Here is a 25,535-nt window from a genome sequence, read left to right as displayed (position 1 = left end):
GCAGCCACTACAAAACTATATTTTCATGTATTGATTTGTATTCCTGTTGGGAATACACCTTGCTAACACTTCTTGTTTCATTTAGCAATCTTTCAAAGTAACTACTCCAGATATCTAGAATATCTTTAACTTCAGTGTTCGTATTGCCTTTGTCATCTCTGATTCCTTTTACACTACTCTTTCCTCCATTTCTAAGCTGTTTCAGTAGCTTCCAGAATATTTTGCCACCTTCCTGATATTTATTTACAGTGTTCTCACCAAAGTATTCCTATGACTGTTATTTAGTACACAGCACTTCACTCTTTCATTTTTTTCTCTATTCTCAAAGACTGTTCTCCAGAGACTTTAAGTATGCTTTCTTCTTTTCCTTCACTGCCTCTTTAACTTCCATGGAGTACTGATTTTTCTATCTTTGCAAACAACCTTACCACATGCCTCTCTGGCTGAATCAGTGAAGTGAATTCAGGATTGCCACTAATCTCCAAGGTATGGTTCTGGTTTCAGTCTCAATTTTTCTTCAATATTGTTTGTGAATTTGAGTCTACAGTTCCTCCTCTGAAAGTTATTTTAAAATAACTCAACTTCTAGTTATTTTAAAACATTTCGAACATACTCTTCTTTTCAGTATGAAATTCAATTTTATCCTGCTCAACACTTAAATGGTGATCACTTCCAATTTGAATTTCTCTGTATATTTTTATGTTCTAAACCAGTGGGAAAACATCACTATTAACATTAACATACTTAATGAGACTTTTTTATTTCATTTATCTTCTCTTGATGTGAATTTGTGCACAGTTTTATGATGACACATGGTGTGTGTAATTTAGTTGTGGCAATTGCCTTCTCTAGTGTCACAATAATGATTATTATTGTCTGAATATAATGTTTTGTATTTGTTGCTCCTAAAGATCTCACCTGATTTATAAAAATTGCTATATTACGGTATTTAAAAAATGAGATTAAATCATTAATTCATTAGTATCAAAATTGGGGATATTAAAGTTGGATTTTTAACTTCATGTGGATAATGTTCTTTTTCAGGATTCTTTAACTAAATTGAATAGCTCCTGTAACAAGTTTGGTGAAGAACAGCAATAAAAATAACAGATGCTATGAATATCGTTAGGAAAATAGAAAAACATCAGCTGCATTCTCAGTAGCTTGAAGCCAACTTGTTCCTTCCCCAAATTTCTCTTCACAGTTTTTCTTGGCTACTTTTTAGGTATATGTGAATAAATCAGTAGAATATTCAGTTGGAAAATTCCTCCAGTTGCCTTCTGAGCATATCATGTTCAGATATGTTCCTCTTTTCCAAAACTGTCTCTTTATCTTTTTTTTTTTTTGGTTTACTACAAAGTTCTTATTTTTCTGTCCTCATAGATAACTTTGTCACATACTTCCCTGGCTGAATCGAAGAATGTTTTCTTAAAATTTTTCCATTGGTTTGAGAATGAAATTTGACTTTTATTTTCAAAGTTGTTCAATTTTTCTCCAACAATATTTGCATATTTGAATGTACAGCTCACTTCTGAAAGATATTTGATTTTGATTAGTGTGATAATATCCATTTTTAACCTGTTATAAACAAAATGATGAACACTTCCTGTTTGAATCTGCTATATTATTTGTATCCTAAATAGTCTGAAGACATCCGTATGGACAACAACATAATAACATTTTTCTTATATCGAGTAAAATACATACCTCAATACTTAGTATTAATAAAACAATAATAATAATTATTATTATTTTATTTTATTTATTTATTTTTTTCAGTCCATGACGCAGTCGAACTGGCCAGAAGAAGTCACACAATTTACACCACAAATACAATTATACAAATACAAACTCCTGGAGATTTTATTTGAGCAAAACATCTATAATTTTCAAATTTGGCTTATTCTTGTTATATCTAAAAGCACTGTTAAAGTTCATATGCCTCTTCTCTTTCTGCAGAGACATGGAAGCTACAAAAGAAATTTCTGCAGATTTTGTTTAAATGATGACAATTATAATTACATAATAATTATTACTAATTATTTAATTATATTAATAATTAAATGATGACAATTATAATTACAAAATTTGGCATAGGCTTTCCTTTATAACTCAAGTAAGTTCTCTCCCCCCCACCTCCAATACATTGCAGAAGTCTTGCAATTTCATCTAAAAACAAATAGATAGTTATAGTTACCATCTTTGGTAAACTGCTTCCACTTATACAAACTTAAAACACTAAATTTAGTTGGCTTCTCTCTCTCTCTCAACTATATCCTAATTAAACTTTTGTGGATTTTATATTAGTAAAAGCTAGAAGCTTGTGATACCTGTTAAAATCATTAATGATAAGGTAACCATGTATTTTAGTTTCTTGTATATATCCTCTCGAGAATACATGTGAGGAATTTGATGTTGATGATAAGGGGTACCTACATGGAGTCATAACTCATCAAGAATAAAAAACTTTATACCATGTTCTTCCAAAAATGTATAAAATTACAAACAGTATTGTATTACATTGCACATTATTATTATTCAGACAGTGTTCCTTTTTGAACTATTATTTGAATAAAATTCATTCCACTCAAATTCACTAGCTATATAGAAGACAGTGTTCAAACCAGTTTTAACTTAAGAATCTGAAAGCTGGGTTAGAAATAAAACACTTGATCATAGACTGGAAACCAGATATGAGAGAGTTTGGAGAAAAATTAGGTTTGCGAACAGATGGCATTATTGGCAGTGTCGTATTAAAAATGGGGATATTAGAAAAGAACTTAACATTGTTAGCATTCAGGAATGTGTTAGTAGAACTAATCTCAGGTGTATGGTCATTTAAATAGAATAAGAAAGGAGAAGGTTAGTAAAACAAGTGTACTTTGCCAGGATAGCAGGAAAAAGACCCAGAGGAAGATAAAGATCTAGGTGGATTGATATGGTAAGAAGTGCCTTACACAGAAATATAAGATCTGATAATATTAGAATCTTGACAGATAACAGATTAATGTGGAGGAAATTTGTTGATAGGAAGTTAATAATGATAACTTTTTCATGTATTTATTTCCTGTATATACCCCCTTGAGAATACATGTTAGGAATTTGACGTTGATGATAATGGGTACCTGCACGGAGTCATAACTCATCACAGGAGGTCCATTATTCAAAATATACCTATCATACCTCTCCTTAAACTCATTCACTGATAAAGCACTCACAATCACTTCCTGTAGCCCATTTCACTGATTCACCACTCTCCAAGAAAAAAATCTAGTCCTGACAACCTAGATAACCACACTATTACACAATTTTCATGGGTGACCCCCAGTCCTCTGTCTTCCTGCATTATACTGAAAAAAGTCTTCAATATCGATTCTATAAAATGCCTTTAATAACTTATATTCTTCTTTCAGAGTCTCCTCTTATTTATTTATTTATTTTCCTCTATGAGCTAGTTTTAGAAGCAACGGACTTTCGATTTTTCTGTTCTCATAAGAGAGCATTGCATAGACTTGCCACAATTCACTTGCCTCTGAATCTTCTTCACCTGGATGAAGAAATGGTGGAGAAGATCCAGAGGCAAGTGAATTGTGGCAGATCTATGGACGTTAGATCACAAGTCACAGTCGTTTCTCTTCATTTCCTTAAAGGTGATCTGGAGGTCTCCTTCCAATTATTTGGCTTTGATCCATTGAAAAGGTAACCTAAAGCACATCATATTATGCAGTTGTTGAAGAACACAGTGACAAGCAAAAAATAGGTGGGAAAGACTTCATTAAGGCAACATTGGAATACTGTACATAAATGTAGTCCAGCTGTAGATACTTCAGTGCCTGATGTGACATTGGCTAATGTGAGAATACAGGTAGATGAATTGGATGCACCTAAGTTGTTACAGAATCTTAATGCAAATGTGACTTTAGGATTAGATGAGATTAGCTGTTTAATTTAAGTTGTAGTTCTGAGGACGTTGCAAGGGAATGCAAAGATGGCAAAATAGTTGTGTTGCATAAAGGAGATTCTAAGATCAAGGTAGAAAGTTATAGACCAATCAAGTACCTTGGGAGTGGTATTTATGGTATTGGGGAAGTTGGTAAAATACAGGTCCTAAGAGTTAATTACTTGAGACAGTATATTATGGAGGGGGGGGGGTAGGGAGAGACTCTGGGTTCAGGAGTGCTGGATATTGTTATGTGCACTGCTAACACTTTTTTTTTTCCCTCACTGAACTGTTCCTAGCTGCTTCTCCTATCAGTCTTCAGTCTCATGATCAGCTGCTTTTTAATTCCACATATGCCCCATTTTCAATTGGGCATATGTGGAATTGCAACTGTCTGGTAATATCTCCCATATTTAGACCCTACAACTACTCTTCCCAATTTGTGGGAGATAGTCCAATAGTTCAGTATGGCTGTGGGATTAGATGAGATTAGCTGTCTAAGTTGTAGCTCCTAAATAAAAAGTCTGAATTCAGGAATTTGTGGACAAGAAAATGATACTCTATAGGGAGTAGCATAGTTTTGTGCAAGATCAATCTTGTGTAATTTATTTCTCACTTTTAATAATAAATAATGCTTTTACCCCATGCCATACTACCTCAAAACCACTTGTTACCATTTCCCTCTTTCATTTCCATCTGGCATGGGCACAACTCCTTTTTTATCATCAACCGCACTCCACCTCCATTTTTGCCTTTTTTATATAACATATCCAATATGTATATTTATATAATATTATTATATTATATTATTATGTATTAATATACTGTATATTATATATATATCTTCTTTTTTCTTCTTATATATATAAGAATATATATATATATACTTCTTATAATAATATTTTATACATACACACACACACACACACACACACACATATATATACAAGGTGAGTCAAAATGACATGAGCGATTAGAAACATTTATTGAATACAATAATATGAAACTTGTTAGTAGTTGAAACAGTTTTTGTACCTGATTTTTAAAAGTTCAATGCATGCATCACATGCCAAATGGCACAAATCGAAATGATATGTGACTTCTTGCTACATAGAAACCAACATCTGACTATCAATCATTTCTAAAGCTTTGCATATGCAATCCTTCAGATCAATCAAGTTTTGTGGCAAATACAGTGCAAACTTTATCCTTTACATACCCCTAGAGGGAAAAAATCTAGGAGTGTAAGGTTCTGGTGACCATGCAGGACCCATTTGGCCTATCCATCTGCCAGAAAGTTGGATGTTCTAAAGGGACATGACATTGTGATGGATGTGTTGTGTTCCATCTTGCTGAAAGATGGAACACAACTTGAGTAATCTGAAACTCTTTGAGTTTCTTGTTCAATTACTGCAGGTTGCATTTTTCTATCACTAATTGTTTCTTTGTAAAAATAGGCAGAAATCTCTCATGGCATTTTGACTTGCCCTGTATATATATAAATATTTTGAAAATAATGATTCTTTTATGCTTTTTTTGCATATTTACTTTTTAGTACCTCTCAGAAAACAAAAAGTTAAAGGAAGAAAACAAAAGTTTGAGACTTGAGGTATGTACATCCTTTGTTCATGACTTTATTGTTGAAATTTATTTTTCTGTCTCTACCTTTGGATGCTCAGAATTTAAAAACAAAAAAAAATATGTTTTTTAAATAGAATACCAAAGTATTTTTAGTAAATTAAAGCTTGCTTTGAAATCACTGGTTCAGGCTTTTTTTATTTAATTTAATTTAATTTTTTTTCAAACAGGTTGAACAGTTAAAAGATGAATTAATTGAATATCAGAAGCACTTGGAGTATTTGGAAGAAGTGCGGTCAACTACCATAGGACAAAAGGAAGAAGAACAAACACAAAAACTACGTAGAAAGAATCAGCAGATTCATCAGTTACTAGATGAAATAAAGGCTAGTACTTTTTTTTTTAATTGTTTAATGAGTAATGATGATTATTTATTGTTCGTTGAGATTATAAATCCTCCTTCCCATCCCTTTCCCGAATCTCAGCATATACATGCAGTTTCATTTGTGATATACCGATGTTTTAATGTGTATGTTCATTGTGATAGTCCTAATGATGCTAGCGTTACATAGAGAAATATTAGCTCTGAAGTCTTTAAGATATTTAAAGTTTTCACTATACTGAATAATATTGATTCATCGCAGCATATACATGCAGTTTCATTTGTGATATGCTGATGTTTATGTTCATTCTCACCTTCTCGTGGTGCACCCTGTTGGGTATCTACCTGGATACTGAACGAATGAGGATGGGCTGGCAATTTGGGATTTAGCCTACCAAATTGCATTCTTATTCCAAAATACAAAATGATGTTACAACACGACAAAATTTCATGCCGGCTGGGGTGTCACCTGGTTAAACAAGGGCCTCGTTGTTTTCTCCAGGATGAACAGTGAAAAGTCAACTACTGGAACAAACAGTAAAACACACCCCAACTCAATATCAGAGTTGAAGATCGGTACTATCAACATAAGAAGCCTGAATGGCAAAGAAATGGCGCGCTACCTGAGGAATTAGATAAGTACCAGATCGACATAATAGAGGTGACTGAAACAAAAACTGGTGATCTTTCTGAGCAATAAATATAAAATGTTATATTCAGGCAATGATAGGCAAGGAAAAGAAGGAGTATCCATAGTATTCAACACTAAATACAAGGCTAATCTTCTTGAATGGCAGGCAGTCTCAAGTAGAGTGATATGAGCAAATATCAGAATGGAGAACTGAACAATGAGACTTATTTGTGCGTATGGTCCCACAGAAGGTTCTACTAAGGTAGAGGTGGAAGAATTTTTTGAGGTTCTAGAGAAAGCTACTGACACAATGAAAAAGGAAAAGTTAGTCCTTGTTGGGGATCTAAATAGCAAAGTAGGAAGTGATTGTCAGACATACAAAAATGTTTTGGGAAAATTTGGAGAAAAGAGCAAAGCTAATAATAATGGCAAATATCTGTTGGATTTCTGCTCAGGACATGGACTGATTATTACTAACACCATGTTCCAACAAAAAATGTGCACAAATTCACATGGAGAGAAGAGGCAAGGAATAAGAAAAGTCTCATTGACTATATTATTGTTGATAGTGATGTTTTCTCCCTGGAGCAGGACACCAGAGTGTGCAGGATTTGAAATTGGAAGTGATCACCATTTAGTCTTGAGCAGGATAAAATAAATCTCATATTGTGAAAAGAATGACATGTAAGAAAGATTTAAAGCGAATAAAAGTTGAGCAGCTTTCAGATGTGAACTGTAGACTAAAATACACAAAGATTATTGAAGGAAAACTGAAAGAGTTTGAGAACAGGAACGAAATCTTGGAGATTCAGTGGCAAACCTTGAAGAAAACCCTGATTGATTCAACCAGAGAGGCATGTGGTGAGGTTATCTGCAAGGATAGAAAAATCAGAACTCCATGGTGGACACAGGAAGTAAAAGAAGAAAGCATATCAAAAATTCCTGGCAAATAAGTCACCTTGTGCTCTTAGAGAATACAGAGACAAATATCTCTGTATTCTCTAAGAGCACAGAAAGCTAAATTCTGTGTAAAACTAGCTAAACAAAAGTCATGGGAGGACTTTGGCGAGAACATAGAAAATAAATATCAAGAAGGTGGCAAAATATTCGAGGATGTTGAAGAAGCTTAGAAATGGAGGAAAGAGTGCTGTAAAAGGTGTTAGAGATGATAAAGGTGACATGAAAACAGGAGAAAAAGATATCCTTGAAGTATGGAGTAATTAGTTCAAAAAATTGCTGAATGAAACAAACAGTGATAGCACAGTGGTAAAAAACACTCAACAGGAATATATATCCATACTTGAAGTTGCAAAAAGCCATCAAAGGCTTGAAATGTGGAAAGGCAGCAGGAGTAGATGATATTCGACCAGAAATGCTAAAGTATGGTGGTATAAAAGTCTTACAGTGGTTGCACTGCATAGTTCAGAATGCGTGGACAGAGGGACGAATTCCAGACGATTGGAGTAGAGCTCTCATAGAGATTGGAGTAGAGCTCTCATATTTTCCTTTTTATATATTTCCATATATAAAAAGGAAGATAAAACTGAAGCGAAAATTACAGAGGTATTTCCCCTACTGAGTGTTCCTGGTAAGATTTATGCTAGTATACTTGAGAAACAGTTGAGAAGAATTGTGGAAGGAAAACTTGGTGAAGAACAAGCACTGGATTCAGGCCAAATAGAGGCTATCAAGATCAGATCTTCACTTTACAACAAATACTTGCGAAATCATGGGAATATAACAAAGATCTGTATTTAAGTTTTGTAGATCTGTTAAAGGCATATGACAAGGTGCCAAGAGAGAAGCTATTCAATACGCTACAGTTATATGGTGTCAATTGGACATTATATCAAACAATACTTTGTCTTTATTTGAGTTGTAAATCAACAGTTAGGATTGATTAATGGAAGATGGTTTAATGTTAAATTTGGTGTCAGACAAGGAAGTACATTATCCCCTCTGTTATTCATTATCTATATGGATCATATTATGAAAGAAAGTGGTATTAAACCTGATATCAAGATTGGAGATGATGTTAATGTCAGCTCTTTGCTTTATGTGGACGATGTTATACTTCTAAATAAATCTGCTACAAGGCTGCAAGATTCCCTGACTATATTGAATAACTGTTGTAATAGATATGATATGAAGGTCAGTAATAAAAAGACAAAGACAATGAAAATAGGCAGAATTGTTGAAAATGTCAACTGCATTGTGAATGGAGAACCTGCCGAACAAGTAAAACATTTCAGCTACTTAGCCACGATTTTTAAATTAAATATGGAAATAGACAACAGAATCAACAAAGCTGGTATGATAGGAAGTCAATTGAATAAATTCATATGGAATAAGAGAGAAATTAGTCAGAATTCTAAATTAGCTGTATATAAGACAGTGTTCAAATAGTTTTAACTTGTGGATCTGAGAGCTGGCTCAGAAGTAAAACACTTGACCAAAGACTAGAGACCCGAGATATGAGAGTCCTGAGAACAGATGCGTGAACAGATGGCAATATCATATTAAAAACGAGGATATTAGAAAAGAACTTGACATTGTCAGCATCCAGGAATGCGTTAGCAGAGCTAATCACAGGTGGTATGGTCACTTAAACAGAATGGGCGAGGAAAGATTAGCAAAACAAGTGTTCTCTGCCAGGTTGGCAGGAAAACGACCCAGAGGAAGATCAAGATATAGATGGATTGATATGGCACAAAGTGCCTTAGACGATAGAAATATAAAATCTGATAATGTTGGAGTCTTGACAAGGAACAGACTGATTTGGAGGAAAATTGTAGATAGGAAGTTAGTGATAATGTAAATTTTTCATGTAGTACTATCATATATTGTACACCCATTGAGGGTACATGGCAGGAATTTGATGACGATGATGATGATGACTATACTGCATTATATTGATTCATTAGAATAGTAACTGTGTTGTACAAAAGCTGAAATTTGTATATACTACAAAGTTTGTTCTATAGAAGACTGCTTTTTGATCCTGTAACAGCAGCTTGTTAGAGAACACACATGTAGATATTGAAAGTTTATTTTTCAATTGGTTAGAGTATAATAAAATTAGTTTAATCCCTTATCCAAGTGTGAGCAAACAAAGTTTGCGCCTGAAAGTATCTTCAGGACTGGGGTAAGGTGGTACAACACCAGAGAAACTCGTTGCAAAGGTGGAGCAAGCTACCAACAATCCTATCTCAGTATCTCCTATAATTCAAAACACATCTCCTTGCAGATATGTCTAATGTTATGCATTAAGGGAAGGGCTACTACCTAGTTTCGACCTTTATTGAGGTCTCTTCAGTGGGAGCCAGGCCCAAGTGGAGATACCAGGCAGAAGCATTAGCAGGTCATCTCTACCTATAAGAGTTGCCAAATGGTGTGCCACCCTTTTTTTAATAAATTACTCTGGATTTAGAGAAAGATGTTGAAAGTTTATTTTTCACTTGGTTAGAGTATAATAAAATTAGTTTAATCCTTTATCCAAGTGTGAGCAAACAAAGGTTGCGCCTGAAAGTATCTTCAGGACTGGGGTTGCTTGCCCTGGTGTTGTATCACCTTACCCCAGTCCTGAAGATACTTTCAGGCACAAACTTTGTTTGCTCACACTTGGATAAAGGATTAAACTAATTTTATTATACATATGTAGATAGGATTATGTGTTCCATCTTAGCATTAAGTAAGTTTATATGAAATCAATAACTTCGTTCTTCTAGACTATTGTACTTAACATGTTATGGGGACAGATGCAACAGTAAGATGAATTTTATATTAATTTTGTATAATATCATACTGTTAGTGTTATTTCCAGGCTTGCATGGAGTTATGATTCATCATGAGAAGCCATATCCACTCTACCTTACATACCTATCACACTGTGCCTTTTATTGTTATTATTATTTGACACCTCCAGGGAGTTCAAACTCATCGATGGGGGCACCTACTTCACAATTCTGTTTCCACCACGCAATCCACCAGTCACAACAACCCACAACTACGGCAATGCCATCTACCGCCCATCACCACTACTAATATTTTCACAGACAATCACAAACCTCCATGCCCACAGCAGGATTCAAACCTGCAAAGTTTTGGCTGGAGAGCAGATACGCTAACCACTCGACCAACTAGTATCTTAAACAGATGCATTGGCTTATTCATCACTTGCTCTGACAGTGCAATTCACTTACTCATCATTCATTATGCAAAAAAAACTGTGGTTTTTTTATGCTTTCCTCCATTACTTTTACAGTTTCCAAGGATGACTTCGTGGTCTCTCTCTGTTTTAAGCTGTGCAGTATTTTCTATACACATATCAGCTTAGTTTTTCTTACTAACTTATATGTCTCAGTCATTTCACTTATTCTCCTTCTGTGACTGCCTCTTAATTCGCCTCCCACTTCTATTTCCTTATTATTTTAATTATTATTACATGGGCAGTTATTCAACTGACAACATATTTATCACAATGAATCTTAAAATCCTTAACACTCTCTGCTTTAACAAGATTATCACCCATATATTATTCTTGTCATTATTAGAGAACTCCAGGAAGTCAGGGAACTAATTCATGGAAGCCATACATCACCCTTATCAGCTGTCCTAAATGCTTTTAAGCATTCACATTCATTCATACACCTACCATTTCAACAGTTAAATTGTTCCATTCACTCAGCTCTGAAAGAAAAATCGAACTCTCAACCCTTTCTTAACTATACACAAACTTCACTGCCATGGATGATCACACCTGTTCCTTACCTTCCTTATAATGAAAAATTTCATTACTTGATATCCTATAACATTTTCACCCCTCTTCCTTCCTGTTTACCGGTTCACACATGCTCTCAATCTGTTCTCATAATCTGCATCCATGGTCCCAATATTATATTTGTAACTTTTCTTTGCACCCTTTCCACAGCATATTTATCTTCTCATGACCTAAGAGACCAAATCTGCCCACAGTTGTCCAGGTGTGCTTATATCAAGGCCTTGTAAAGAGGAAAAATGACTTCCTTACCCTTATATGTCAATGTACATTTGAGCATCACAGTTATCCTCAGTTATATTTGCAATTTTTGCTACATGACCTTTGAACTTCAACTTCCCATCCACCATAATTCCAGATTCAGTTTCTCCAACTGTAATCCAATATAATATAGCATTGAAAATCTCATCGCACCAAAGTGCATTGCTTTACACTTATTAACATGGAATTGAAAGCCATTTTCATTAGCCCAAAGTTTTAACTTTAAAATCATTCTGTTCTATATATCAGTAACATCCCTGATTGCCCTGCCTAATTTTGCATAATCATCAAACAGTTGAATATCTCCTGTTAGGTCCTTCCCAATTTCATTAATGTATAGAATGAATAACAGTGGTCTTTAGGACTGATCCCTGGGGTATGCAGCTGGTCACCTTAAATCTAACAGGTTTATACTCCTCCTATATCACTTTCTGTCTGCCAGCCACATGCTTATCTAAGTCAATAGATTATATTCCAGTCCCATATTTTCCAGTTTATGCAGTAGCTTTTTGTATGGTATCCTATCAAATGTCTTAACAAAGTCCAACAGTATCATAGTGTATCCATTCCCTTGATCCAATTCAGCCATAACATTATTATAAAATATGAGCAAATTGCTCAGATATGATCTCCCTTTAGTAAACTTATGCTGTTCCTTAGAAATTATAGCTTGACCGTCAACCATTTCAATATGCAAGTTCTTATCTACTTCTTAAATCTCCACTACTACCACTTCAGACATATTTATAGGTTTGTAGTTAAACATATCAGTTTTTGTGGCTCCTTATTCAGCATATCATACATTCTTTTCATTCCTGTGAGATCTTGCATGATCTGAGACTCAAATTATACAATATCAAGGGCATAACCAGTTCATCCAAACATTGCTTTAGCATATATGTTGCTTTTTTGCCCACATTTCTGAATTCTTATCAAGGTCAATAGCTCTCAAACTTCCTTCTCACACAATTTATCTCTTCATTCAATGTAGTGGTAGCACGTGTTACATACATCAGATTCGCAGATTTTAGTGAAGTGAGAACTAATTATTTGAACAGTTGCATCTTTTTCTGACAGAAAGGGTACCATCTGCCTTCAGTAAAGTTATTCTTCCACAGTCTTACAGCACAACAATAAAATTCTTTTAGGTTGCCTTTAATTCTTTTCTTTCTCTCACTGCTTTCCTTTCCACACAATACTTATAACTTTTCTGGCCTGTGCTTTATATATTTCATAATTCCTCTCATCCTTATTCTCAAAATATCCCTTTCACATTATCATCTTCTTATGGATCTCTTGCTTATTAAGGTTGCACACCCATTTCCCTCCAATCCATTTGTTGAACTCTAGGAACTCATTCAAACACTGCTTGATTTAATCATCTTTTGAAAGCTTCCCCATGCATTGCTAATATCCTTTCCATTCAGTAATTGATACCTTGGGACCACACATAGTAGTCTCTTTTTTAAAAAATCAAGACGTAAGAGGAAGAATTCATCATAAAATATTATTACCAGAATCACTTACATTTAATTTAAATGTCTTTTTTTGTAAAATTTTCAGTAAGTTTCATAGCCATTGGCAATACGATTATACGAAACAAACAAATAAATAAACAGTTCATTTGAGAGCATGTGATATTATGTGAACTAGACTGCAGGAAGGAGAATAGCTCCATCTGTATTAATAGTAAATATAAACAAAAAAAATTAATTATCAATTAAGGAACACATGAATGGCAAGTGCTAATCAGTATAACTTCCCAAAATGAGAAAGTTTTAGACATCATTTTTGTTTTAATTTGAGTTGTGAATGTATGCTTCACAATTTTCTTTGTACAGTTTTCCCAGAAGAAAATAACTTCTGTGCAACACTTTGATTTTGTTCAACTGAATCCTGTGTTTTGTAGATAATGCATGGCTTGCTAAACTGTAAGCCCAATAACAAAGAATTGTTTATTATCAGAACTGCCTTTTATCTCTAATAGTTATAATCCAAAAATACTCAAAAAATAATCAGTAATTATTGCCTTCATCCTAACCTGCTTCAAGAAGAAATTATCAGAATTTGTATTCCATATGTTAAAGGACTTTCAGAAAAAATAGTAAGATTACTTCAACAGATTAACTTGCAAGTCCCTTTCTGTCCAGTTCACAAACTTAATACCTTCCTTATCTCGCCTAAAGACAAATATTTTCCTCTTTGTCATCCTGGAGTTTACAGAATCCCCCTGCTCTTGCAGCTTATGTTATTATGGACAAACTGGTTGTTCTGCATGTCTCGAAGAACATCAGGAATACATTTCACTTAAAGACCCCAACAAATTCGGTTTAGCAATCCAATCATTATCTGCAAAACACAGGATTCAGTGAAACAAAATCAAAGTGCTACACAGAAGTTATTTTCTTCTGGAAAGACTTGACAAAGAAAGCTGTGAAGCACACATTCACAATCCAAACCTGAACAAAAACAGTTGCCTAAAATTTTCTGAATTTTGGCAAGTTATACTGACTGATACTCACCATTCATGTGTTCCTTAATTTGTAATTAATTTTTTATTTGTATTAAAAATAATTTATGAACTAAATTATTTTATTGTAATTTATTTTGAATATCTATTAATGCAGATGGAGCTGTTCTCCTGCACATAATATCACATTTCCAATTGCATTGTTCTCTTTTTTTTGTGGTTCCCTATAATTGTATTGATAATGGCTATTAAACTTAGCAACAATTTTACAAATTAAGACATTTAAATTACACGTGATTTTGGTAATAATATTTTGTGATGAATAGTAGTTTCTTGAGGTTGGCATAATTTCTAGCTTTGTAGTTCAGTATGTAACCTTTCCTAATTGGAACATCCGTATACTTAGCTTGTCTCAGATTGGTATGGCATGATCTCTGTTACCAGCTGGTTGCAAAACAGTCATCCTCAACTGAGACCCCTTCTGATGCTCTGATTAAATCAGAACACTATTTGACTTCAAATTCTTTCTTTTACATGCTGATTGAGAAAGTTGTATTGCAACAACACAATAAATTCTTCTTCAGTCTAATAAGTTTTCACTGCTACGCAATGTTCAGATAATTAAGTCGTCCATAATGATTATCCATTTAGTACCCATCATGGCGATGTGGCAGTACATTGTCCCAAGCAGCAGAACTGCGAGGTCTGTAGCAACAACACTCCACTGTATATTTCATCCTGTTATTATCCTCCACTTAACACCATTATACTATTAATGATATCAGATCATCTAATATCATTAGTAGTGGTATTCTCCCTCTCCCCTATATCTTTTTTATCTTCCTGAAAATACCATACCATTTACACTTGATTCCAGTTACTACATCTGACTGGGAGTCTGGTTTCACTCATGCCAACATTCTTAAGTCACAATGTATTCACCTAGGCAACAAACTCAACTCCTTTGATCCAGGCATTTTTATATAGATATTACAAGTTACCTCTTGGCTTCTGCTTAACCCAGTTATTAACTCCCCCCTTCTCAACCCCCCCATCCACACATACACACACACACACACACACACACACACACACACACACACACACACACACACACACACACACACACACACACACACACACACACACACACACACACACACACACACACATTCAGAAAGTGTAAACTCAAAGCAAACAGGTCCATCCCTTTATCAACTTCATAACTCTGCCCATTGACATTCATATCATTCTCATGTTTACATATCGTAGTTGACATATCCTCACAGTTCTTCCTATATCTAGGTGACATCTTTATTTCCATACATTTTTGCCAACAAAGGTTGTTTGATTGGTAGAGCCTCTGCTACTAATGGTTCAGCAAAAAGTTTTGGGCGCGGTTAGTAGTTAGAAGGGGATCAATTGTTCGATGCTGTTAGCACACCCTCCCTCGATGAGTCTTTGGACTCCCTGGAGGTGTCACATAATAATAATAATAATAAAATATGGCTTGTTCACTTGCTCTCCTACCTTGTCCCATTTTTTTTACTATTATTATCACCTCCCTGTCCCTACTTTTTCATGTCCCCTATTATTGCAATGATTTCATGAGCAACTTTTTCTCCTGAATGTGTATAACATTTACATTCCAATATCAAACTTTCATCTCTGTTCATCTAGCCACAAAATTATCAACATTCACAATCGTCTTCTAGCCACATCATCAGAGCTCTCCATCAGTACTTTTCCCTGCTTTGCTTCATTTGAAAATGATTGAATATCTCCACTCAAATTTTGAATTGTATCGTCAGTATATAAATTGAACAACAGCAGTTCCAGAACACTCCTCTCCTGAAAGACGTATTCCCCCTCCCCCCACTCGCAACTTACTAGCTTTTATCAGCCAACTATCTGTCTGCCCATTTGTTCCCTCCTTTCTCAGTCATAGTTCATTATGGTATCAAATGATTTTTGATACCATAATAAACTATGCATCTTCTCAGTCCAGTGCTATTATCACACTATTATAAAATGTATTTAGATTACTGAAATATTCATTAATCTGGTTTTGTATTCTATTCTTACTCAGCATCTCTAGTTCACCACACCTAATTGCACAGATTGGACCATAGTTGTCCACCATTGATCTCTTTCTTTTTGCAGTGACACTATTCTTTTTTCTCCACTCTTCAGGGAATGTTCCTGTTGCTAGACTTTATTGAACGCTCAAGTCAGGAACATTATTAAATTCTTTGCACACTATCATAATATATGTAGTATATTATGGTAGTGTGCAAAGTATACATAGTATCATCATCAAATTCCTGACATGTACCTTCGAGGGGTGTACAGGATATGATAGTACTACATGAAAAATTTACATTATTACTAACTTCCTATCTACAATTTTCCTCCAAATCAGTCTGTTACTTGTCAAGACTCCAACATTATCAGATCTTATATTTCTATCGTCTAAGGCACTTTGTACTGTATCAATCCACCAATATCTTGGTCTCCTCTGAGCAGTTTTCCTGCCAACCTGGCAGAGAACATTTGTTCTGCTAATCTTTACTTGCCCATTCTGTTTAAGTGACCATACCACCTGAGATTAGCTCTGCTAATGCATTCCTAGATGCTGACAATGTCAAGTTCTTTCCTAATATCCTCTTTTTTAATATGATATTTCCATCTGTTCATGCCTCTAATCTTTTTCAGGACTCTCATATCTGCAGTCTCTAGTCTTTGGTTAAGTGCTTTACTTCTGACCCAGCTCTCAGAGCCATAAGGTAAAACTGGTTTGAACACTGTCTTGTATACAACTAATTTAGTGTTCTGACTAATTTCTGTCTTATTCCATATGAATTTATTCAGTTGACTTCCTGCCATACCAGCTTTGTTGATTCTGTTGTCTATTTCCATATTTAATTTACCATCTTCACTAAAATTCGTGCCTAATTTGCACAGATTGGACCATAGTTGTCCACCATTGATCCCTTTCTTTTTGCAGTGACACTGCAAAAAGAAAGTGCCTAAGTAGCTGAAATGTTTTACTTGTTCCACAGGTTCACAATGCAGTTGACATTTTCAATGATTCAGCCTGTTTTCATCATCTTTGTCTTTTTATTGCTGACCTTCATACCATATCTATTACAACAGTTATTCAATTTAGTCAGGAATCTTGCAGACTTATTTGGAAGTATAACATTGTCTGCATAAAGTAAAGAGCTGACATTAACATCTCCAATTTTGATATCAGGTTTAATACCACTTTCCTTCATAATATGATCCATATAGATAATGAATAACAGAGGGGATAATGTATATCCTTGTCTCACACCAGATTTAACATTAAACCATCTTCCTGTACTTCCTTTGATTCTAAATGCTGGGTTACAACTCAAAAGACTAAGTATTGCTTGATATAATGCCCCACTGACACCATACAAATATAGCGTTTTGAATAGCTTCTCTCTCTCTCTCTTGGTACCTTGTCATATGCCTTTTCCAGATCTACAAAACTTAAATACAGATCTTTGTTATATTCCCATGGTTTCTCCACTATTTGTCGTAAAGTGAAGATCTGATCCTGACAGCCTTTTATTTGGCCTGAATCCAGCTTGTTCTTCACCAAGCTTTTCTTCCACAATCCTTCTCAATCGTTTCTCAAGTATACTTGCATAAATCTTACCAGGAACACTCAATAGAGAAATACCTCTGTAATTCTCGCATTCAGCTTTATTTCCCTTTTTATATATGTGTACTATGAGAGCTCTACTCCAATCATCTGGAATTCATCCCTCTGTCCAGGCCTTCTGAACTATGCAGTGCAGCCACTGTAAAACTTTTATACCTCCATACTTGAGCATTTCTGGTTGAATATCATCTACTCCTGCTGCCCTTCCACATATCAGGCCTTTGATGGCTTTTTCTACTTCAAGTATTAATATGTGTTCCTGACTGCATACCTGTTGAGGGTTTTTTACCACTGTGCTATCACTGCTTGTTTCATTTAGCAATTTTTTGAAGTAATTACTCCATACTTCAAGGATATCTTTTTCTTCAGTTTTCATGTCACTTTTATCATTCCACTTTCATGTCACCTCTAATTCCTTTTACAGCACTCTTCCCTCCATTTCTGAGCTTCTTCAACAACCTCCAGAATATCTTGCCACCTTCTTGATATTTATTTTCTCTGTTCTTACCAGTCTTCCCATGACTTTTGTTTAGCTAGGTTTATGCAGTGTTTAGCTTTCTGCATACCTAGAGTCAAGAGAGTAAATCAAGTGGGAGCTGGATGAATATCATCATTAAGCTGGAGCTGCAAAAAAAACATTGTGGAGGGAATTCAAGGAGAAAGGTGACCAGTATGCACATGAGCAATACAGAGAACAGGCCAGAAGGGTAGCCAGTGTAGTAAGAAAGGCAAAAGCAGAGTGTGAAAGGAAATTAGCACTGTAGGCCAAAGATAATCCCAAACAGTTCTTTCGATATGCTGTAAGTAAAAGGAAGAATGTTTATGGCAGAATGATTTTAATGAATGCCAATGGTAGGAAGGTAACTGAATTGGTCAAAATAGTAGAATTACTAAGTGAACGCTTTGCAAGAGTTTATTCATCCAGGTGGAGATATTGCAGTAACGAGAGAGAGAGTCAAAGGCTTGTACAGGAACTGAGGTAAATAAAAATGAGGTATATAGCACATTACAGAACCTTAATTTGAATACAGCTATGGGATTAAATGGTATACCTGCTCAAGTTTTACATGAAGATGCTAGGGAATTGTCCCTGGACTGCATTGTTTAATCTAAGTTTGAGCTCTGGGTTGGTCCTAAGAGGGTGGGGAAAAAGGGAAAATATTTGCATAAAGGAGACTCCAAGACTGATGAAGCAAATTACCAACTGATCAGCATACCAGGAGTTTGTCAAGGTATCCCATTTCCATCTATCCATTCCTGTATTTTGGGCAAGAGCAAAATACAGGAATGGATAGATGGAAATGGAATACTGTATGGGGGGGACAACATGAATTTGTGAAGAGTAATCATACCTCAGTAATTTGCTCACATTTTATAATACAGTGACAGCAGAGTTGGATAAAGGTAATGGGTTTACAGTAATACTGCTGGACTTTGCAAAAGTCTTTGACAGGATACCACATGGAATTCTAATCAATAAACTGCAGCACATGGAGATGGATATAGGGTTGGTGGGGTGGATAAAAAGGTGGTTGATGGAGAGTAGCTTATTCAGGATTAGCTTCCACAAGTAGGCCTGTGACTAGTGGCATGCCACAGGGTGCTATTCTTGGGCTGCTACTGTTTAATTTGTACATTAATGATATAGGAAAGGATCTGAGAGGAACTGTTCAGCCGTTGATGCAAAGTTGGGTAGAGCAATAGTTAATACAGATGATGTTAAAATTTTCAGGGTTATATGGATAGACTGGCAGTCTGGGCAAAGGAAAACGAATCATTTACATACAAATTAAACCTCAACGGCTCCAAACGGCCCCATGAGGCACACCACTAGTGACTTTCTTCTTCTGAGATATTGTGTCCCCTACACAATTTTCTGATACCTATCAGGCAGCCAGTTATCTACCAGTTATCATCCAACCCCACCTGTCCATTTAACTACCAGCTTGTCATGTGGCAATCTATCAAAGGTTTTAGCAAAGTGTAAATATATCACCATGTATGCATTCCCTTTGTCCAGTGCATCTGTCAACTTGTTATAGTAAGTAGATTGCTAAAACATGATCTACCGTTAGCAAACACCCATGCTGTCCATCAAAGAGAATGTTGTTGTCATTAACTCAGTCCTGAATTCTAGTCCTCATTAGCCTCTCTAACATCTTTACCACAAATCTAGACAAACAGATTGCCCTGTAATTCGAAACCTTAGTTTTATCACCCCCCTTAATGAAGAGGAACAGTTTTATCCTCTTTCCACTCCTTTGGAACGTGGGCAAATCTAAGATTCATGCTGAAGTCAATTAAGCCATAAGACTATTAAATCCTGCAGCTTTATTAACATCAAGTTTACTCATTTCCTCATATATCTCCTCACTCATCATCAGTAGTTCCTCCTCTTTTCCCACTGCTCTCAAGTTCTGCATGATGTTACTTTCATAACAGTGAAATGTCTTTATGAATTGCTCATTTAACATCTCTACTAATCCTTCTCACTGATTATCATTCTATCATACTTTCCATAATCATTCTTTCAATCAGTTCTTCAATACATGTATTGAAAAAACTCAGGATTTCTTTTGGCCTCATTAACTAACTGCTGCTTATATTGTACTTTTGCTTCCCTTACCAAGCAAGTTACTGCTCTTGCATGCTCTTTGTACTCCTTGTCAAACCAACTATTACTACCACTCATCTGATGCTGCCTCCATAATGCCTTCTTCTACCAAATTGCATGCTTCATCTCTTCATTCATCCATTTCACACACATATATGACTTCTTGACCTTTGGAATGCATTCAACATTGCCTCTGCCAGACAATTCCTGATCATGTCCCAACAATATTGATTTCCATTTCTTCCAATTATTCATTCCATGATATAGCTGCAAGCCGACTCCTGAGTTTGTCATTAGCACCAGCCTTATAGTTCCACATATATCATACCTTTCTTATAGAACTCCTCATCTGGCTGGCCACTACCCAAGTAATCACCTCATGGTCACTCTCACCAACTGCAGGGAAATTTAATACCTCATTTATAATAACATCCTCTAATGAGATAATCAAATCCAATACCCTTGATCCCTGTGTATTCTCTGTTATGTGCTTCCTATTTGACAGTTATCCTGCAAAAACTCAAATTCATTTTCTTTTACCCCAGATTCTCTGTCTTCATTTCAATCTTTATTACCATAATTAAAATCATCCATAATGATCACCTTTTTCTTACCAGCTAGACCATTTTGCCTATACTATTTCATCTCACTGCCCTCCACATTACCAGGTCTATAGCAACACCCAACTGGATATTTCATTCTGTTCATCTCCACCCCACACAATGCTGCTTCAGAATCACTGTTTGCTCCTCTTATCTCTACCTTAGATGGGGATAACTCTTCTGTTACTATCAACAGCACTTCTTCCCCCTTTTGTCTTGCATATCCTCACAAAAAACGTCATATCCATCCATCCATGTCTGTCTATTCCTACCAGAATGTCATCTCATCTGACCATGTCTCACTTATTCCAACAAGTTTTGTTTGAATATACTCTATTAATGCTGCAATTTCATTTCCTTTATTTTGAATATTTCTGGCATTTGTAAGCATGCATACTGGCTTATTCTGGCCTTGTAACAAGCCTCACCAACCATCTCCTCAGATGTGACTTTCCATACCCCCCCCCCCTCCTCAGCCATTCATCTCTGTCACCTCAGACCTATTTGTTTCCCCTTCTCCACATCTCTGTTCATATCATTCCTTTCTTGTACATAGACACATCTGTTCCTGTATCCATCATTCATTCTTCTAATTCAGTGTTGCTCTGTCCACCCCAACCCCCCACATTTTCCTGTTTGTCTTCTGTCCCTTTCTCCTTCACTCATGCCACCCATATTTGCATTCACATGCTCCTTTGCCCTACTTATCTGCTCTTCCATATCACCTCTTGTTTCTTCCAGTTTTCCATTCACTTCAGTCATTACTCTCTCTTGCAGCAATAGTTTCTCCATCTGACTCACACCGAATCCATTTAAATGTATACCATCTATTTTATACATCTCCATCTATCCCTCAAATTCATCCCACTCATTAACAAAATGAATCCCTTTCTTTTCACACAACTCCACTAGCATCCCATTCATAATCTATACTTGCCATCCCAACTCATCGCTATCATACCTGGGCTACACAATGACTACCTTTTTTTACCACACTGTTATCTTTTACTCTTCTTAGCAGCCTCCTGATTTCCATCCATATATTCAACTTGTTGCCATCCAGATTGTTTATGCCTACTACCATTACAAACTCTTTTGCTTGCTTTATCCTCATATCTAGTGTTTCAGTCACTCTGCTAAATCTACCTCCTGGAAAGCAAACCTTATGCACCTTCTCCATATACCACACCTCTAATAATTGAATCCCCCCATACTTGGCCACTCTTGAATCACTGGATACCTCTTTCACACTGCCATCTTTTTCCAGCCTTCCTCTCTCTTCCATACATACTTGTTATTCTCCTCATTTCACTTCTCAGTTACCACATCTCTTGCCTTATTTTAACCAACTCCACTTTCATATCCTGAATTACTTTTTTTGCTGCCTTTATTATCTCTACCAGGTCATTCGCACTTTCATCCTTGCTACCTATCACACTCGCTAGCTTACAGTTCATCAGTTTTATCTTTCACATATACTATCTTGCCGCTACTTTTATTTTCCTCATTTATACTGCCTTTCACATTTTTTTCGCTATCATTTAAACCCAAAACTCCATTCGCTAGAGCACTTTCATTTTCATGGCTTTTATCATTAAATTCCATTACTTCATTTTTCTTGTTATAACAAGTCTCACATTCCTGGCTCATAAAACATTTACAACATACAGACACTCTCTCTCTCTCTCTCTCTCTCCCCCCCTCCCTCCCTCCCTCCCTCCCACCTCTCCACTTCCATTCTCATACCACAGTCCATTTTTTCTTGGCAATTACTACATAGTGCACATACTACATTTTACAAAATCTCCTATGTCAACCCCCCCCCCCAAAAAAAGATTGGCAGAATAGTGGTAAAAAACATTTATCAGGAATGCAAACAGGGGTGCATAATCAACTTGAGGTTAAAAAAGCTGTCAGACACTTGAAATGAGGAAAAATCTGGAGTAGATGATATTTGACCAGAAATACTCAAATATGGAGGTATAGAAATTTTACAGTGGCTCCATAACATTATTCAGAAGGAATGGTCTGGAAGTTAAATTCTAGATGATCGGAGTAAAGCACTCATAGTACCCACATATGAAAAGGGAAATAGAACTGAATGGGAGAATTTTAGAGGAATTTCTCCTGAGAGTTCCAGGTAAGATTTATACAATTATACTTAAGAAGATGCTAAGGAAATTTGTGAGGTATATTTGGAGAAATGCAAGCTGGATTCAGGCCTGACAGAGGTTGTCAGGATCAGATTTTCACTTTAAGACAAATAGTTGAGAAATTATGGGAACATAATAAGGATCTGTGCTTTTTTTTTTTTTTTTTTTTTGTAGATCTGGAAAAGGCATGTGACAAAGTGTCAAGTTGTTTAAAATGCTTCACTTGTATGGTGTAAATGGAACAGTATACAGAGCAGTACTTAGCCTATATTTAACTAATAAGCATGCAGTTAGAATTGAAGAAGGTATGAGAAGATGGTTTTGTGTAAAGTGGGTGTATTCCACACTATCTCCACTATCAATATTTATATGGATCACATTATGAAGGAAAGTAGTATTAAACATGATGTAAAAAGTGCAAATTTTAATCTTAGCTCTTTTTATGCAGATGCTGTTATATTCTTAAATAAATCTAGTATATGTCTTCAAGATTCCTTAACTCTAAATTGAATAACTGCTCTAACAAATTTGCTATGAAAATTAGCAATAAAAAGACAAAAAAAAAAAACATTGAAAGTATTAACAGAGAAAATGTCAGACAATGTTTTACTTGTTCTATAGATTCTCTATAGAACAAGTAAAACATTCCAGGTATTTAGGCATGACTTTTCATGAAGTAAGCAAATTCAGTATGGAAATGGATAACAGAATAAGCAAAACTGATAGTATGGTGGATTGTTAACTGAATTAATTTATGTGGAATAAGATTCAAAATGCAATTATTTGTATACAAGGCAGTGTTCAAATCAGTTTTACTTATGATTCTAAATAAAAACATTTCTAAATAAATAAATAGGGTTCTAAATAAAAACAATTGATCGAAAACTAGAGACCACAGATATGAGAGTTCCAAAAAAAAGATAGGGGAATTAATAGTGGCATTATTGACAGAATCACATTAAAAATTAATGTATTAGGAAGGGACTAGACATTGTTTATCAGCATTCAAGAATATGTGAGAAGAGCTTATCTAAGATGGTATGGCCATATGAACAGAATGAGAGGGGAAAGGTTAGTAAAACATGGCTTTTGTATATCAGGATGGGGAAAAAGTTCTGTAGGAAAATTCAGATTGATATAATCTAAATTGTCTTAAGAGACTGAAATGTAAGATTTGACAGTATTGGAGTCTTGACAAATAACAGACTGATTTGGAGGAAAATGGTTGATGGTAAGGTAGTGATTATGTAAACTTATCATACACATACCCTTGAAGGTTGCAGATCAAGAATTTGATGTTGGTGACTTATTGTAATATGTGAGGTTCTTGTGGACATTAAAGGAAAACGGTAATTTGATGACTTATCAAATGAAGATAAAATTTAAAAAAAATAAAAAAGAGTGAGATGTGAAGGAGTCGTGGAGACATTATGATTAAGTTTGAGGAAGCCCAAGCCATCTCTTCGTGGTTAATAATATAAGAAGATGATTACATTGTTTTCACAGTGTTGTTTGCTAGTATATAGCTGACTATGTTATTTTAGATTTTTTTAAAAATTTTTTTTTATGAATGCTCTGATTTTTCTCTGAAATACCCAAATGCATTTCTATCACTCTTTAATGTAATGGAGAGTTAATGTTGTAATCACCTGTGATTGACCCAGGTCTTCTGATGGAAGGCAGAAATAAGTAATAATCTGTACTTTTTTTAAAAAAAAGCAGATAGGTTTTAGATTCAAGGATGTTTTTTCTCTATTTCTGAAACAGAATATGAAATACTTTTTTAATATACATAGTTTAAATGAGAGGTGGCATAGGAAGAAACAGACATAATTCAGGATTTCTTTTTAAAGCAGGTTTCTTAATCTCAAGTAAAAAATGGCTGTATTAGCAATGACTGAGTGCATAGTTCATTCATCACAATAAGTAATACTGTAGAAGAAAAAGAATGAACAAACTTTTGAAACATTAAAATAGAGAGCTTATCTGAAAAAGGTAATTGAAAAAGCAATTGATAAAAGAGAAGAATTAAGAAATCTTGACAACAGATTAACTAGATTCTTCATATAAAAGAGCTGTAGCAAAACAGGAAGCCTAAATATCAGAAATTCCAGGCAAAAATCATATTTAGTTTAGAAATGGATGTAAGAATATAGGTAAGAATGATAAAAGAATATGTTGTGGTAAATTATAACTCACAAGTTCTTTTCGATAGATAGAATTTAATACGTACAAAAATGAAGTAGAGGAGAGAGCAAAATAGCTTTAAAAAGAAATGGTCTTGTAAAAATGGATATTTCACACTGAAAATCTTCATTTGAAAAACATGGAAAATTTAATATGGAAACCACTGTGGCATCATTTATAAATTTAAATTGGATAGAATGAGTAGATGAAAAATTTTTCCACTTTTTACCACTGGTTTACCACTTA

The 25,535-nt window shown here is 35.1% G+C and overlaps 1 protein-coding gene across 1 annotated transcript in view; it reads left to right on the top strand.

The window, feature by feature from the left end:
* LOC150093712 (centrosomal protein of 290 kDa-like) overlaps positions 1 to 25,535 on the top strand; it is a 462,999-nt gene that overhangs the window by 26,689 nt on the left and 410,775 nt on the right. Inside the window, exons 3-4 of the mRNA XM_090412505.1 lie at positions 5,496 to 5,549; positions 5,749 to 5,904. Coding sequence (XP_090268631.1) covers positions 5,496 to 5,549; positions 5,749 to 5,904 — 210 coding nt within the window. The remainder of the gene's footprint in view (positions 1 to 5,495; positions 5,550 to 5,748; positions 5,905 to 25,535) is intronic.

This window comes from Typopeltis vanoorti, chromosome 23, assembly GCF_054136105.1.
Source record: "Typopeltis vanoorti isolate ZY-2024b chromosome 23, IOZ_Tvanoo_1.0, whole genome shotgun sequence".
NCBI classification, from domain to species: domain Eukaryota; kingdom Metazoa; phylum Arthropoda; class Arachnida; order Uropygi; family Thelyphonidae; genus Typopeltis; species Typopeltis vanoorti.
This window is presented reverse-complemented; position numbering and strand designations above follow the sequence as displayed.